General features: G+C 36.7%; 1 protein-coding gene across 2 annotated transcripts in view; it reads left to right on the top strand.

The window, feature by feature from the left end:
- The window catches only part of GOPC (golgi associated PDZ and coiled-coil motif containing), a 39934-nt gene that overhangs the window by 7334 nt on the left and 17873 nt on the right, over positions 1-14727 (top strand). For both annotated transcript variants that reach the window (XM_005900056.3, XM_005900057.3), the window contains exon 2: positions 13329-13493. In XM_005900056.3, coding sequence (XP_005900118.1) covers positions 13329-13493 — 165 coding nt within the window. The remainder of the gene's footprint in view (positions 1-13328; positions 13494-14727) is intronic.

The raw sequence follows: 14727 nt of genomic DNA on the forward strand, positions 1-14727 counted from the left end.
AAAATTCATACTCTGGCACATTGATCAGTGCCCAGTCTGTCAGTCCTTCTCTCTCCTCACCCCTTGTTAGCTGCTTGTCCCTCAGTAAAGCTGGTCTAATTTCTTTTCTCTAAATAGGCTTGCTCTTTCTTGGCATCTCTACTTTGGCATAGACTTTTGTGTATAGTAACTTCTCTGTCCCCTTTGTCTACAGGATCAAACACCCTCATCTTTCAAGACACCGCTTACATCACCATTTGTTTTGAAGGCTTTCCTCACCCAGCAAGCCTTATGACTAACACCTTGAAACTCAAGCTGTTATAAGATTTGTTAGATTGGGCTGTAACTAGTGGTTGCCACATTTCTCTACTTCTGTCAAGTAAGCTCCTTGAAGGTCAAGATTTTGTTGTAGGTGAAATTATCTGAACTATCAAATGCTTGTGAAAGCTGACTTTTGAGGGTAACAGTATCCCTTTGTGAATCCATTTTGGTTTCTGAAAATTGGTTGGTAGTTTTTTCTCTCCATGGTTCTTCCCACACCATATTGAAAAGTAAATAATTCCTTTCAGTGTGGTTATCAAATTGACTTATATATGTGGATTACAGAATTGGCCCCTTAAAGGGGACAATTTTTGGAAATTTGGAACTCACACATTAAATATCAACCTTTCCGACCTGCTTGCCTCCGTATCTCACCTGCTGCTGCTCCTAAGTTGCTTCAGTCGTGTCCAACTCTGTGCGACCCCATAGCTCACCAGCTAGGGGTTTTCATATCTCAGACCTTTCCCTTCTCTGTGTATTAGCTGATCTCCATTCAGCATTCCCTTCTTTCTGACTCCCTTTGTTTCTTCTTGAATTGGTACATCACACATGCCTTTGTACAGGTGTTTACAACACTTTACATCATAATTGGAAATGTATTTTTAATCTCATTCTATTAAATGTAAAATCCTCAAGGGCAGAATCCACGTCTTATCATTTTTTTTTCTCCAGATCCTGGCACACTGTATATACTCTACAAATGTTTATTTGAATGAGTAAATCATTTGAAACAACTTCATTTTGTTCTACCATGAATCCTCAAAGATTACCAGTAATCGTTCTGTAATACAGGTTTCCTGAGAGCTGGGATGGTGTCTCTCTGGACAAGTCTGCTATCCATTGTGTCTAAGATGGTGCCCACCACATTATTGAATGACTGAATCAGTCACAAAGATATGATTTCTGAGTTACTATTTCATGGTGTTCCATTTTAAGAACAAGTTGAAACTGACTGAAAGTAACTTTAAACATCACTGTATTGGAGTACTGAGTATGGATTTAATGTACTGGTAATGTTTCTAATATATTGGGTAGGTTCATTCTCTTTACTCCACCTCCAGTTTGATCATAGAGCAACTGAATTATTTACGTTAAAATGAAAACTGAAAGCATTTTTGTATTGTTTAGAACTTCATTTTGAGGTTTAAAATACTTTAACTTTTAAAAATACACCACAGATTTATCTACTTTCTTCCATTTCAGATCCCCTAACTCTAATTCAGTCACATTGTCTTCCATATTACACAAAGCTGCCTTTTAAAAAACATAAATATGACCATATAATTCTGTTTTAAATTCCTCAATTGTACTTTGAGTTAATTCAGACTCTTTATCACTGATGAACTCTCTGTGATCTGATCTCTGGATAGCTCTCCAGTGTCATATCTTATCATTCTTCTGATTTTTTTTCTATATGGCCCAGTCCACATGGGTCTCCTTTCAGAAATTAAAACAATAATTCTTAAACTTTTTGGTCTCAGGACTCCTTTACATTCTACAATTATAAGGTCCTCAGAGAGCTTTTTATGAAAAAAAGAAATACAGGTTATATCTACTGGTATTTACTGTATTAGAAATTAAAACTGAGAAAACTAAATAATTATTGGGTTGACCAAAAGATTTATCAAGCTGGAATCAAGATTGCCAGGAAAAATATCAGTAACCTCAGATATGCAGATGACACCACCCTTATGGCAGAAAGCGAAGAACTAAAAAGCCTCTTGATGAAAGTGAAAGGGGAGAGTGAAAAAAGTTGGCTTAAAATTCAACATTCAGAAAACTAAGATATGGCATCTGTTCCCATCACTGTATGGTAATAGATGGGAAAACAATGGAAACAGAGCCTATTTTGGGGGGCTCCAAAATCACTGCAGATGGTGACTGCAGCCATGAAATTAAAAGATGCTTGCTCCTTAGAAGAAAAGTTATGACCAACCTAGACAGCATATTAAAAAGCAGAGACATTCCTTTGCCAACAAAGGTCCATCTAGTCAAAGCTATGGTTTTTCCAGTAGTCATGTATGGATGTGAGAGTTGGACCATAAAGAAAGCTGAGCACTAAAGAATTGATGCTTTTGAACTGTAGTGTTGGTGAAGACTCTTAAGAGGCCCTTGGAGTGCAAGGAGATCAAACTAGTCAATCCTACAGGAAATCAGTCCCGAATATTCATTGGAAGGACTGATGTTGAAGCTGAAACTCCAATATTTTGGCCACCCAATGCAAAGAACCAACTCATTGGAGAAGACCCTAATGGTGAGAAAGATTGAAAGCAGGAGGAGAAAGGGAGAACAGAAGATGAGACGGTTGGATGGCATTACTGACTTGATGGACATGAGTTTGAGCAAGCTCCAGGAGTTGATGATGGACAGGGAAGCCTGGCATGCTGCAGTCTATGGGGTCGGAAAGAGCCAGACATGACTGAGCAACTGAACTGAACAGAACTGAAAAGATTCATTCAGTGTTTCCCGAATGAACCTTTTGGCCAACCCAGTATTATATGAGTTAAAAGTAGCAACAGTATATAGCACAAGGAACTAGTCAACATCTTGTAATAACCTATAATGGAAATAATTTCAAAGATGATAATTGTGTATGTGTATAACTATATATACATATGTATATGTATAATCTTGCTGTGCATGTGAAACATTGTAAGTCAACTATACTTCAATAAAATGTATATATTTAAAAAATAGCAACAGTAAACCCATTGTGTGTTAATATAATTATTAATTAAAATAACTATACTTCCCCGCAAATTATGAGTAGCATTGTTTTACATTAAAAAAAAATCTGTCTCAATAGATAGCTGGACTCTTGTATTCCCTTTTACATTCAGACAGTTGTGATATGTGGTTTTGGTTATAGAAAGAAAATTTGACCTCACAGAGATAAGTACTTCGATAAGGGAGCAGTATTTTAATAGCTATTTCAGATAATTGTGGATATTCTTTGATAGTAAAAGGTAATTACTTAAAGGTTAGTTACAATGTGGAGTATGAATCTATCAGTGAACTTTTTATATACCGTCACTTTAAAATACATTGGTCTGTCTTTATAGCCTTTGAATGAATCTTTTACCAAGGCATGATTTTAACATTGTGTGTGGTCACTTTGCAAACATTGGTTTGCTGGGTTATCCAGATTCTTCCAAATGTGGACACACCTCATAATACAATATCAAAAAATCACATTTGTTAATATCTCCAATCACATGAGAAATATTTAAATATTGGGAAGCTGTCAGGTTTATGGTGCTGGATTCAGATTTTCCAAAATTCTAATTTTCACTTGAAAGTGTAAATTTTTACCATTGACAACAAATGCTGTCAGTTGTTTTCCTTGGAATAACAGATTCACTTTATTTATCTTTAAGAACATGTCTGCCAGATATATCAGTCTTAATAACCACAGTTTGTTCTTCTTTCAAATAAAAATGATGTTCCAAGAAAAAAGTGTTCAGCTTTGCAACTCAAGCAGTTGCATAAGTGCTTTTTCTTGAGAAAACATAGTTTGACGTGCAGCAAACTGAAAATGAAAAGGCAGGTTTTAGTTGCTCAATCGGGTCTGACTCTGTGCAACCCCATGGACTGTAGCCTACCAGGCTCCTCTGTCGAAATTTTCCAGGCAAGAATGCTGGAGTGGGTTGCCGTTCTCTCCTCCAGGGGATCTTCCCGACCCAGGGATTGAACCCAAGTCTCTGTACCATTTGAGCCATCAGGGAAGCATCAGGGATGCTTTATGCATGCTTCCCATTTCATCCCACAGAACATTAAAAACTTACTCAAGGGTTGAGATTTTTAGAAATTGATAATTTTGCTGCTTTATTGGGACATTCTGAAATGCTTTTTGTTTTGTACTGGGAGTGCCTGTTAGTGAAGCATTCATTGACTACTGGTAGTTTGGTGCCGCTGTCTTGACGTGTTGTCAGCCTTCTAGTCATTATTGCTTTAACATCTTTGGAATAAATGTCAACACAATGAAAAAGGCAAATCATACTTTATTATTATGAAAATAGTTTTGGCTCTGAAATGGTCACACAGACCAGTGAGAACTGCTGCTCTTATAATAACTGCAGCTGTTCCCAGAAGTGTTCCCAGAAGGATAGCCATACACTCCCACCCCACTAATTGTCTTTGTTTAGCTCCTTTCAGACAGCTTATTATGGCTTTTAATTATGTAAATTACTACTGACTTTGTAATGACCTTGGACAAGTTACCTAATCTCTCTGCTTCACTTCCCTTCATACAAAAAAGTATCTTTGAGGATTATTGTGAGGATTAGGACAATTAAAACATGAGTTTGTTCACAACAGTGCCTGGCACATGGTTAATGCTATTATATATGTCATTCATTTTCTGTATGAGCCGCCTCCTGTGCAAGGCCACTGAAGCTTTGAACGGCAGGATCCACGTTTGTCTCATCTAGCAGTGTATCCCTTGGGCCTAGCCCACTGCCTGGCATATATTGGTGCTTAATAAATACTTGTTGAATAAATGTGTGATGATGTGGGAAACTAAAAATAGCTGTAGAATACTTTGGGGAGAAATGATGACAGATGAAGTTAGTGGTCTTTATGCTTGGATTGGAAATTGCAGCAGAGAGGTAGAGTTTTCTCACAGAACTTTCATAAGCCAAATGAACATACTATTTCAAGAGCTGATATATAATTAAAAAAGAGAATATTATTTCCTATCTTGAGTTAACAGATCTTCATGTTTAACCTTTGAATATATTTTCTGTTTGGTCACAGTCTTTGCTTTAAAACAGGACTCATTGGCTTTTTATAATCTTGGATATTAGAGCAGCGCCAAGAATCCTGGTCACAGGAAGAAAAGAGAAAATAGAGAAAGAGTCTTTATAAAGGTGTGGGTTAAATTAAATGAGCTGTAATACTTTGTTCAGCTTTTTTGAAGAAGTAGAAGAAAAGAAAGAGAATGGATCAAAATGCTTTCATTAGTAACATTATTCCCTTGATTCTTGTCACAGAGGGGAAACGGCCATGTGAAGCAATGATGCTCTTGTCTGTCAGGTAGCTTATGACCTTTTGTATAAAGAATGATAGATTCTTTTAAAAGTTTAGACCCTGGGGGAAAAAGACAGTCTTACAAACAAAATAGCATTGTTTGTTTAAATGAGGCAAGGAAAGTTATATAATCTGTAAAGTTTCTCCTATTAATAAGAAGCTCAATATTTAATACTCAATAAACTGTAGTAAGGCTTTTATCTTTACCAGTCATATACCACCATCAGTGTATGGTTTTTATTTTTTACATTTGTTTGATTGATCTTATGAGCTTTAAAACCTTTGAGGAAAGTAGGTGGGTATAGATGATAAATTTTAGATATTGACATTAAATGGTGTTATTGCTAGAGATTTAAATTCCAATCTGTACTTTCATCCTAAATTGCATTTCCAAATAGTAAAAATATGCATTTAAAAGCATAATTGTTTCTTTTTACTGATGTAATTACATTTTATACATGTATTTTAAAACAAAAGTATAGAAGCGTTTGCAGGGATATGTCTTTATCAGCAGCTTTGTATGCTATGGTTCATAACAGTCAAATTGCTATTTGAAGTCAACTGTTTTCTTTGTAATTCTTACAAAGAACCACTCTGAGTGTGTGTGCTTTTGTGTGCATGCCTGTCAGTGCCTACACGTGTGTTTGTGTATGTGTGTGTGCACATGCATCTGGATGTTTGGGGGGTGAAGCTGGCTACGTGGTGTATGTTCAGAGTAGTCTCTTGCTTAGAGCTCTAATTCTGAAATTTGGGATGTGATCTCGTTTGGAACTCATGGACTCCTTCCTTTCCATTTTTCCTATTACTGCCAGAATTATAAAGGATGTCAGGAGGTCTTGAGTTTTAATCCCATACAGTTTGTAATTTAGGACAACTCACCTAATCTCTTTGGACCTCAAAGCTTCATGTGCAAAATAAAAATGTTTTACCAGATTTTTAATTTAGATTCTTAGCTTAGACTCTGTAAAATTTTATCAAAAGAGCTGTACAAAATGCCCAAAGTGATGAATGACCTGGATCCAAGTTCCCTGCTGTTGGATATTTGCTAATTTCTTGTCTTAGTTTAATCCTCCCCAGAACAGGAGATTTGGGGGGATGCTTAAGGTAAAGTAATTGCCTTTTTTATCCATAAGACAGTTAAATAGAAACTAGCCTACGTCTAGAAAGGAAAAGTACAGCTGTTGTACATTTTTACAAAATTGTGTGGACAGAGGATTAAAGTCTAGACAGTGTGAAATAATAGGAAACTCTGAATAAAAAATTGCTTCGATTTTTGGTGCCACAGAATGGAATCCAGTAGTTAAGAATTAGAAAGGAATTAACTTGATGGAAAAGAATTTGAGGTAAGAAATAGAATAGTAATGACTACATATACAAATGAATGGTAATGATAATCCTAAAAAAATCCTAAGTTATTTAGGTACCCTGTCTTTCTGTCTTTTTCATTCCTGAGAATACTGCATTCCTATGTTGCAAAATATGCCCAGAATGCTCATACATCTCCCCACTCCATTCTAGCTGATGATGGAGATCCAGGGACTATATTTGAGAATCACTGCCTTAGAAAATCTCACCATTGGTTGATTTAATGACCTTTAAGTGAAAGTCAAGGACCTAAGGCTTAGAGATCCTCCTAGAGTGAAGTCTTTTTGTTCTTTATGAGTTCTAGGGAAAGAATATCCTGATGGTCAGCTTTTTTTTTTCTCCCACAAATGAGTCCAAAATCAGATGTAGAAAGTGAAAAGAATGAATCCCAAATAAAGTCTATATGTAAGGTAGTCTTACATATAACTGGTTTTGATTTTGCTTTTTAAAAGACTTTTTTAGATATCAGTGTAGAAATGGAAGAGTTGAAGGTTGAAATCAACTATTTTTTAATTTTCATTCTTTCCTGGTTATTGCATGGCCAAGGTTAGTGATGTGAAAGATGCTCGGGTGTTTTTTTATGGTCAAGCTAGTTTTGAGTCTTATTTACTAGCTGTGTGATCGTCGGCAAATTGCTTAAACTCTGATTTCCAGTTTCCTTAACTATTAAAAAAGAGAGAGAAAGAATGATGATGAGAATTACAAATGACACGTGGTACATGTACACCTGCCATATGGTAGGTAAATGCTTGTTTTGTGGTAACTGAATATTGTTAGTAAGTTAAACAGGTATTGTAGCAGTAGAAACATTTTTTCCTTACAGCTAACTGCTTGATAACACATCTGCTTCCTTACCCCAGGAGTAAGGATTGGGTTCAAAGGGCTGTTCTACCACTGTTCGGATAGCCATAGAAAGAAAATCAGTTTTGATAGGCGTTGGTTTTGTTATCTAAATAGTAATCATCATAATCGTAGTCTTTATGTTCTCTAAGATCTCTTTGATTATAAAATCCTGTTGTATTAGGAGGGTAGCCATTGAATAAAATATGGAAATTTATAATCTTCACATAAAATGTATCACTAATTTTTCTTAGCAGCTAAAATGCTTATATCATAGACAAGACTTATTCAAATATTACTAAATTTAGAGTAAATTTGAAACACTCTGTTTCAAAAAAATTAACTTGAGCTTTGAATTTTGTTACTGCATCCTTGCTTTGTAAAGAATTTTTCCTTCATTTTTTTAAAGTTGAGCAGTCTCTTGAGAAATTATTTCACTTAATGAGTGTTCCTGTTTATAGTAGGCCACTTTCAAGAGACCTCCATACTACAGGAACAACAGGGTAGTATGGAGGTCTTCTGAATATTAATCTGCTAACCTAGGGCTTCCCCAGTGGCTCAGCAAGAAAAGAATCCGCCAACCAATGCAAGAGATGCAGGAGACCCATGTTCTTTCCCTGGGTCGGTAAGATCCCCTGGAGAAGGGCATGGCAGCCCACTCCAGTATTCTTGCCTGGAGCATCCCCATGGAGAGAGGAACCTGGCGGGCTGCAGTCCCATGAGGTCGCAAAGAGTTGGACACAACTGAAGTGACTTAGCGTGCATGCACAGTATCCCAAGATATCCTGCTAAATTAATTCATGAATACCACTTATGCCTCTTTGTATCTTTATTAATGCCAGAAGTTTTGCTCAGCTATTAATAAATAATGAAGTTTTTTATTTGAAACATAAATCATAACAGGAAAACCAGACAATACATACCTGTTGAAACACATAATGTACTTCTTGCCACAAACATTTAAGTACCGTTATGAAGAAAGCTGAGCACCGAAGAATTGATGCTTTTGAACTGTGTTGTTGGAGAAGACTCTTGAGAGTCCCTTGGACTGCAAGGAGATCCAACCAGTCCATTCTAAAGCAGATCAGCCCTGGGATTTCTTTGGAAGGAATGATGCTAAAGCTGAAACTCCAGTACTTTGGCCACCTCATGTAAAGAGTTGACTCATTGGAAAAGACTCTGATGCTGGGAGGGATTGGGGGCAGGAGGAGAAGGGGACGACAGAGGATGAGATGGCTGGATGGCATCACCGACTTGATGGATGTGAGTCTGAGTGAACTCCGGGAGTTGGTGATGGACAGGGAGGCCTGGCGTGCTGTGATTCTTGGGGTCGCAAAGAGTCGGACACGACTGAGCAACTGAACTGAATTGAACTGAACTGATTCATCAGTATTTGTAGGGGATGGTTCCAGTCCTCCCCAGCCCTCCCCTGCAGGTGCCAGAATCCATGGATGCTAAAGTCTCCTATATAAAATGTTGCAGTATTTGCATATAAGCAGTGCACATCTTCCCATGTATTTTAAATCATTTCTAAGTTAACCTATAATACCTAATACAATGTGAATGCTATGTAAATAGTTGCCAGCATGAAGCAAATTAAGTTTTACTTTTTGGAACTTTCTGAAGTTTCCCCCTGCCCCCTCCCCCAGCAAATATTTTTGATACACAATTGGTTGAATCTGTAGATGCAGAATGCATAGATACAGAAAGCTGACTGTAAATCTGATTAAACCTTTAGGTTTATATTATAAAAATTTATTTCACTTGTTTAATTTTACTTTTCTAAATGTGGTTACTGGAAAAATTTAAATTACACATGTGGTTCATATTAACTTTATCTTAGGCAGTACTGATCTAGCCTATCACAGCTTTTCTGTTGCAGTGAAAATGTAAGATAAAGATTTCTGGTCTGAGAAAGATCGCAATGGATTAAGTTTTAAATTTTAAAACATCTTTTGTAAAAACAGAAGAACTAGAATTATGGAAAAAGAAATCCAGTCGTAGCCTCTTAAGCAAAACTAGATGAAGAGAGGGTGTCTTCATAAGCCCCAGAACATGGATGGGTTGAGGCAGCAGGACCCACACAAATCATGTGACTGAGCACCTGTGTGGCAGAAGGAATGAATAGCAAGGGGACCCAGACACAGAAGTCACTAACAGAGCCCCAAAGGAGAAGACATCCCTTTGGATGGGAAACTTGAGCAGAGGGCCTGAGAACAACTGGCAAAACTGCCTCCAGATTGCAGAGGAATGCAAAACAACCACGGGCACACACAAAGAAGCTGCAGGAAGAAGATTACAGAGTACTGGGCTGGACTCGAAGAATCTCAGAAATTTCTAACACAAACCGCTTTTGAGAAAGACGGTCCAATTGTAAAGAAACATTGCTAAAAAATAGAATCCTGTTTGTGCTGGGCAGAAACATGAAGTCTGAAGGGAGGAGAGTTTATATTCAAGTTAGGGATGGAATACATATATAGGTGTCTGATTTCAAAACAGTGGTTCTGGCTACAGAGGCCATGGTTTCAAGTTCACTTTAAGACCAGGGGAGGTAGCCCACTAACCTGAAGCTAGGAAAGCTACCCATGCTCACCTTAAACCCCCACATGGAAGTCTCCTCCCTGACAGGTGCTATATGAAAACCCATTTCATTTCAACATGAGTAACAGAAAAGGATTTTCTGTAAACCCCATATAAATGTACTATATGCAAAAAAGAAATAAATAGAATAATATGACAAGAGACAATGAAAGCATGTTAGATAAGGCTACAAATCAATTGGAAACTGTAAAATATAAACTAAAGGAAATTAATAATGTTAATTCATCTATGAATAGACCAGAATGATTCAGAAACAGGAAAACTCAGAAATAAAGTAATAAAAAGAATACTTGCAGAACTTTGGGGGGAAATAGGGGAAAATTATTTTAGAATGGAGCCTAATTTGGAAGGAACATAAAAAAAAATAGGCAATACAGTAAGTATAGCAAGAGGAAAACAAAAAGAATTTTAAGAGGAAATTGTGGATATAAAAGATAGGGAAAGAGTAATTCATATTAGTATAATTAGAGACCCTGAAGAAGCATGTGAAAGTCACTCAGTTGGGTCCAACTCTTTGTGACCCCGTGGACTATACAGTCCCTGGAATTCTCCAGGCCAGAGCACTGGAGTGAGTAGCTGTTTCCTTCTCCAGGGGATCTTCCCAACCCAGGGATTCTTTACCAACTGTTGCAAGGGAAGCCCTGGAGAAGCATGAGACAAAACATATATGCAAAACTTCTGTCAACAAACCCTCATTTATTGCTGGTAGGAATATAAAGTGGTTCAGCTTCTGTGGCAGTAATCAAGAAGTTTTCATTAAAACCACAATGAAATGCCACTACATTCCTCCCAGAATGGCTAAAATTAAGAAGACTGACAATACCAAATGAAGGCAAGGTTCTGAAACTATCATACGTGGGAGGCATGTCAGTTGCTACAGTCATTTGGAAAACTGGCCTTTTCCGCTGAGGTTTAACACAGTCATACTCTGTAACCCAAAAGTTTCCTTCCTAGGTATATACTCATTAGAACTGTATTCCATATAAATCTGTGTAGGATATTGCTTGTGTCCCTGTCTTCACCTCCTACCTACAAATATCATGTGGCTGAAATATCACTGAGAGAAAATGTTCCAGGGTTATATGGTGTTGATGGCTGTATAATTCTGTGATTATACTAAAAATTACTGAATTGTACACTTTTAAAAAGTGAATTTTATGTGGATTATATCTCAAAATGCTATTAAAAACAAAACCAAAATGTCATTGGGAACATGTAGTGATTTCCTGTCAGATTCAGTCTCAGTTTTGGTTTATCAATCAAAGCCATTCGTTGTATCTAGCCTTGCTTTCCTCTCCAGCCTTGTCCAGTCTTTCGTGTACAGTCCACTCAATAGTCTTAATCTTGCTGATAACGTCTTCATATTCTAATAAGTGCTTTCATATATACGCTTAATGATATGAAAATAGTCAAAGCATGGGTATTATTCCTGTTATATTTACTTAAAAATTTTATTGAAGTATAGTTGATTTATATCAATTTCAGATTATTGCATAGCAATTTGACATTTTTATAGATTATATACTCCATTTAAAGTTAGAATATTGTGTATATTCCTTGTTGTTCTATATTATATCCTGTATCTTATTTATTTATACCTAGTGGATACTATACAGTTTTAAAACCAAGGAAACTTGAGGCAGAATGATATATGTGAAATCACAAGGCTAGTATTAGAATTTGTTTCAACTTAAAGATACTTACTGGGCATCTTCTATATACTAGGCACTAGTTGGTGCAGTTGGGAGACTGAAATAGACCCCTGTCCTCTGGTCTCTATGCTCAGGGAATTTACCTGCTGTCTTCTCATCTCTTGTCTGCTTTATTGCTTCTATTTTGTTCTTGTCCTTTAACTTCAGAGCCCTTCAAAGCTCACTTTTCCTCACTAACCTTCTTTAAACCTTCCTTTACTTTGAATTCCTGAGGACCTGACCAATTCTAAATATATCTGTAACTTGCCACATTTTTTTTTTGATTGGTTCAAATGCATATTTATTACCTCAGTTGATAAGAAAGCTTCTCAAGGGCATAAGTAAGTATCACCTATAATTTAGAAAGTATTCTCCACAGTTTTAACTCATTGGGCCAGCATGTTTCTTGGCTTTTGAGATGCTTAGTGGTAAAATTTATGTTAAATAGAAAACTAAGGCCTTGCCTTGGTCTTTCATCTACTTGTAAGCTGGAAAGATCAAACACACACAAGGGATATATCCTGTGTGCTATTGTAAAACAATGTATCAGTTGTGAAAAATGGAAAACTTCAGATTGAATAGCTAAGTGGTTCTGTTGAGTGGTTCTGCTACGCTGTAACAGTTAACTCTAGCTTGCAGTTAACTCTGGTCTTTGGACCCACTGTAGCTCAGTAGTTTGTATGGAAGCACCTAAAATAACTGCTAGATGGTGGTTAGGCTGATTTGAACCACTATTCACTGAAGTGAAGGCGGCACCACTGATTGGGCTCTCCACTGATTGGTGACTGGTTGTTGTTCAGTCACTTAAGTTGTGTCCAGCTCTTTGTGACCCCATGGACTGCAGCGTGCCAGGCTTCCTTGTCCTTCACTTCATAGAGTTTCCTCAGTCTCTGTGCATTGAGTCAGTGATGCTATCCAATCATCTCATCCTCTTCCACCCTTTTCTCCTTTTGCCCTCAGTCTTTCCCAGCATCAGGGTCTTTTCTAGTGAGTCGACTGTTAGCATCAGGTGGTCACAGTATCGGAGCTTCAGCATCTCCTGTAACATACTATTAATGTTAGTAAATGACTATAGCACATGTTATCTCAATAGGATGATGAATCATCCCATACCCGTGTATTTTCATAAACTTTGCAGATAAAAGTGAAACAGTGAAAAGCCTTCTTAAAGTGAGCAAAGTAAAATGGAACTAGCCTATTGTGTTATTAAGAGATACTGTTTATGGTAGGGTTCTCTTTCCACTCAAATATCTTACTTGTACTGTTGATTTTATGTCAGTTTAGGTGGATATCCTATAGCTTGGTCAAATAGTGGTCTTCCAGTGTTCATCTATTCATTGCAAATAGTCTCTCTGTGTCATTCTTGAATAATATAATCAAAAATAAAGAAAACTAAACATAATGTTTTTTATTGTTGCTGTTTAATTTTTTAAAATTTTTAAATTCAGATATAGTTGATTTACAGTGCTGTGTTAATTTCTGCTATTGTTGCTGGTTTTTAAGGCACAGTTGGTGGATCTGAAATCTGAACTGACAGAGACCCAAGCAGAGAAAGTTGTATTGGAGAAAGAAGTACATGATCAACTTTTACAGTTGCACTCTATTCAGCTTCAGCTTCATGCTAAAACTGGCCAAAGTGTTGACTCTGGTACCATTAAGGCAAAATTGGTAAGTAGTTTAGAGGATAACACATACTTATGTGCATTTTAGAGGGTGAAAAGGACAGTCTTTAATGAGGCTTTTTAATTATAAAAATTGGTGTGTGCTCCTGGAAAATTTGGAAAATATAGGCAATGTGAAGATGGTCTTAATCATCCTTGATCTCATTACCTGGAAATGACCAGTGACAACATCAATAACCAATTGGTACTCAGAATAGAATCTTATTCCTCTTTAAAAAGATCCATATAAATAAATTTAAAAGATATTTGTGATTGTAACATGTAAGCAGTTTTTTTTTGCCAGTCTACTGTATCAGATAAGATTTAGTTTAGCTACATATAAAACAGATCCCAAGTAACATGAGAATTGTTCTTAAATAGTCCACGTTATCAGTCTTTTCTCTCAGTTGAAGAAGCCTTGAGACAGGCAGTCCAGAGCTGGTAGAGCAGCTCCACAGATACCAGGGATCCAGCTTCCTTTTGTTCTGCTCTATCATCTTCAGCTCATGGTTTCTGCCTTCAGGATTTCTTCCTACCTGCATTCCGGGATCTTGCATTCCAAAATCTAAGGGGAAAACAGTGCTTCCTAGCTGCGTTCATTTTCTTTAATGACCTTTTCATGAAATCCTCCTCAGCTTTTTGCCAGTTGTTTAGCTGTCTCATTGGCCTTCCCTAGCTGCATATCAGTCCCTTAGTTGGTCACATGACCACCTCCAGTAAAATCTGAGTTCTTTTAATAAGGGAGAAAATGGAGGAAAATGGAGTTGGGTGTCAGCCAGTGGCACATTTTTTCTTTTGCTCTTAATATAAGTGTTTTCCCTGCCACTGAGTGCTTTCTCATGTTTGCATAATGTTCATTTTTATAAGTGTTGCATAATTAACTATTGCCCTCTTAATCAGTGTAGGTTGTTTAAAGAGAATTTTTTTAAAATCTCATTTTGATTTAGCTTCATATGTATTAAGTGTACTATAGGCAACACAGCAGTAAATAAGATATACAGCTTGGGAGAGGGATGAGATAAGATGATGTTGATGATGACAACAATGCAGCTTAAAGTTTTATTCATTTTCAGTTATTTCTGTTTAATTGGTTGATTAGTTTCTAAGACTGATATGTTAGAATTTATTTAAATGAATATTTACATTCTCTTAAAGTACTTTTAAGTTTTGAAATTCTCTAAATATAAATTGTTAGTGTTTTGTTTAACTGAGATGAGTCAGATTCATAACTGCTACTTTGG

Source organism: Bos mutus, chromosome 9, assembly GCF_027580195.1.
Source record: "Bos mutus isolate GX-2022 chromosome 9, NWIPB_WYAK_1.1, whole genome shotgun sequence".
Classification (NCBI taxonomy): domain Eukaryota; kingdom Metazoa; phylum Chordata; class Mammalia; order Artiodactyla; family Bovidae; genus Bos; species Bos mutus.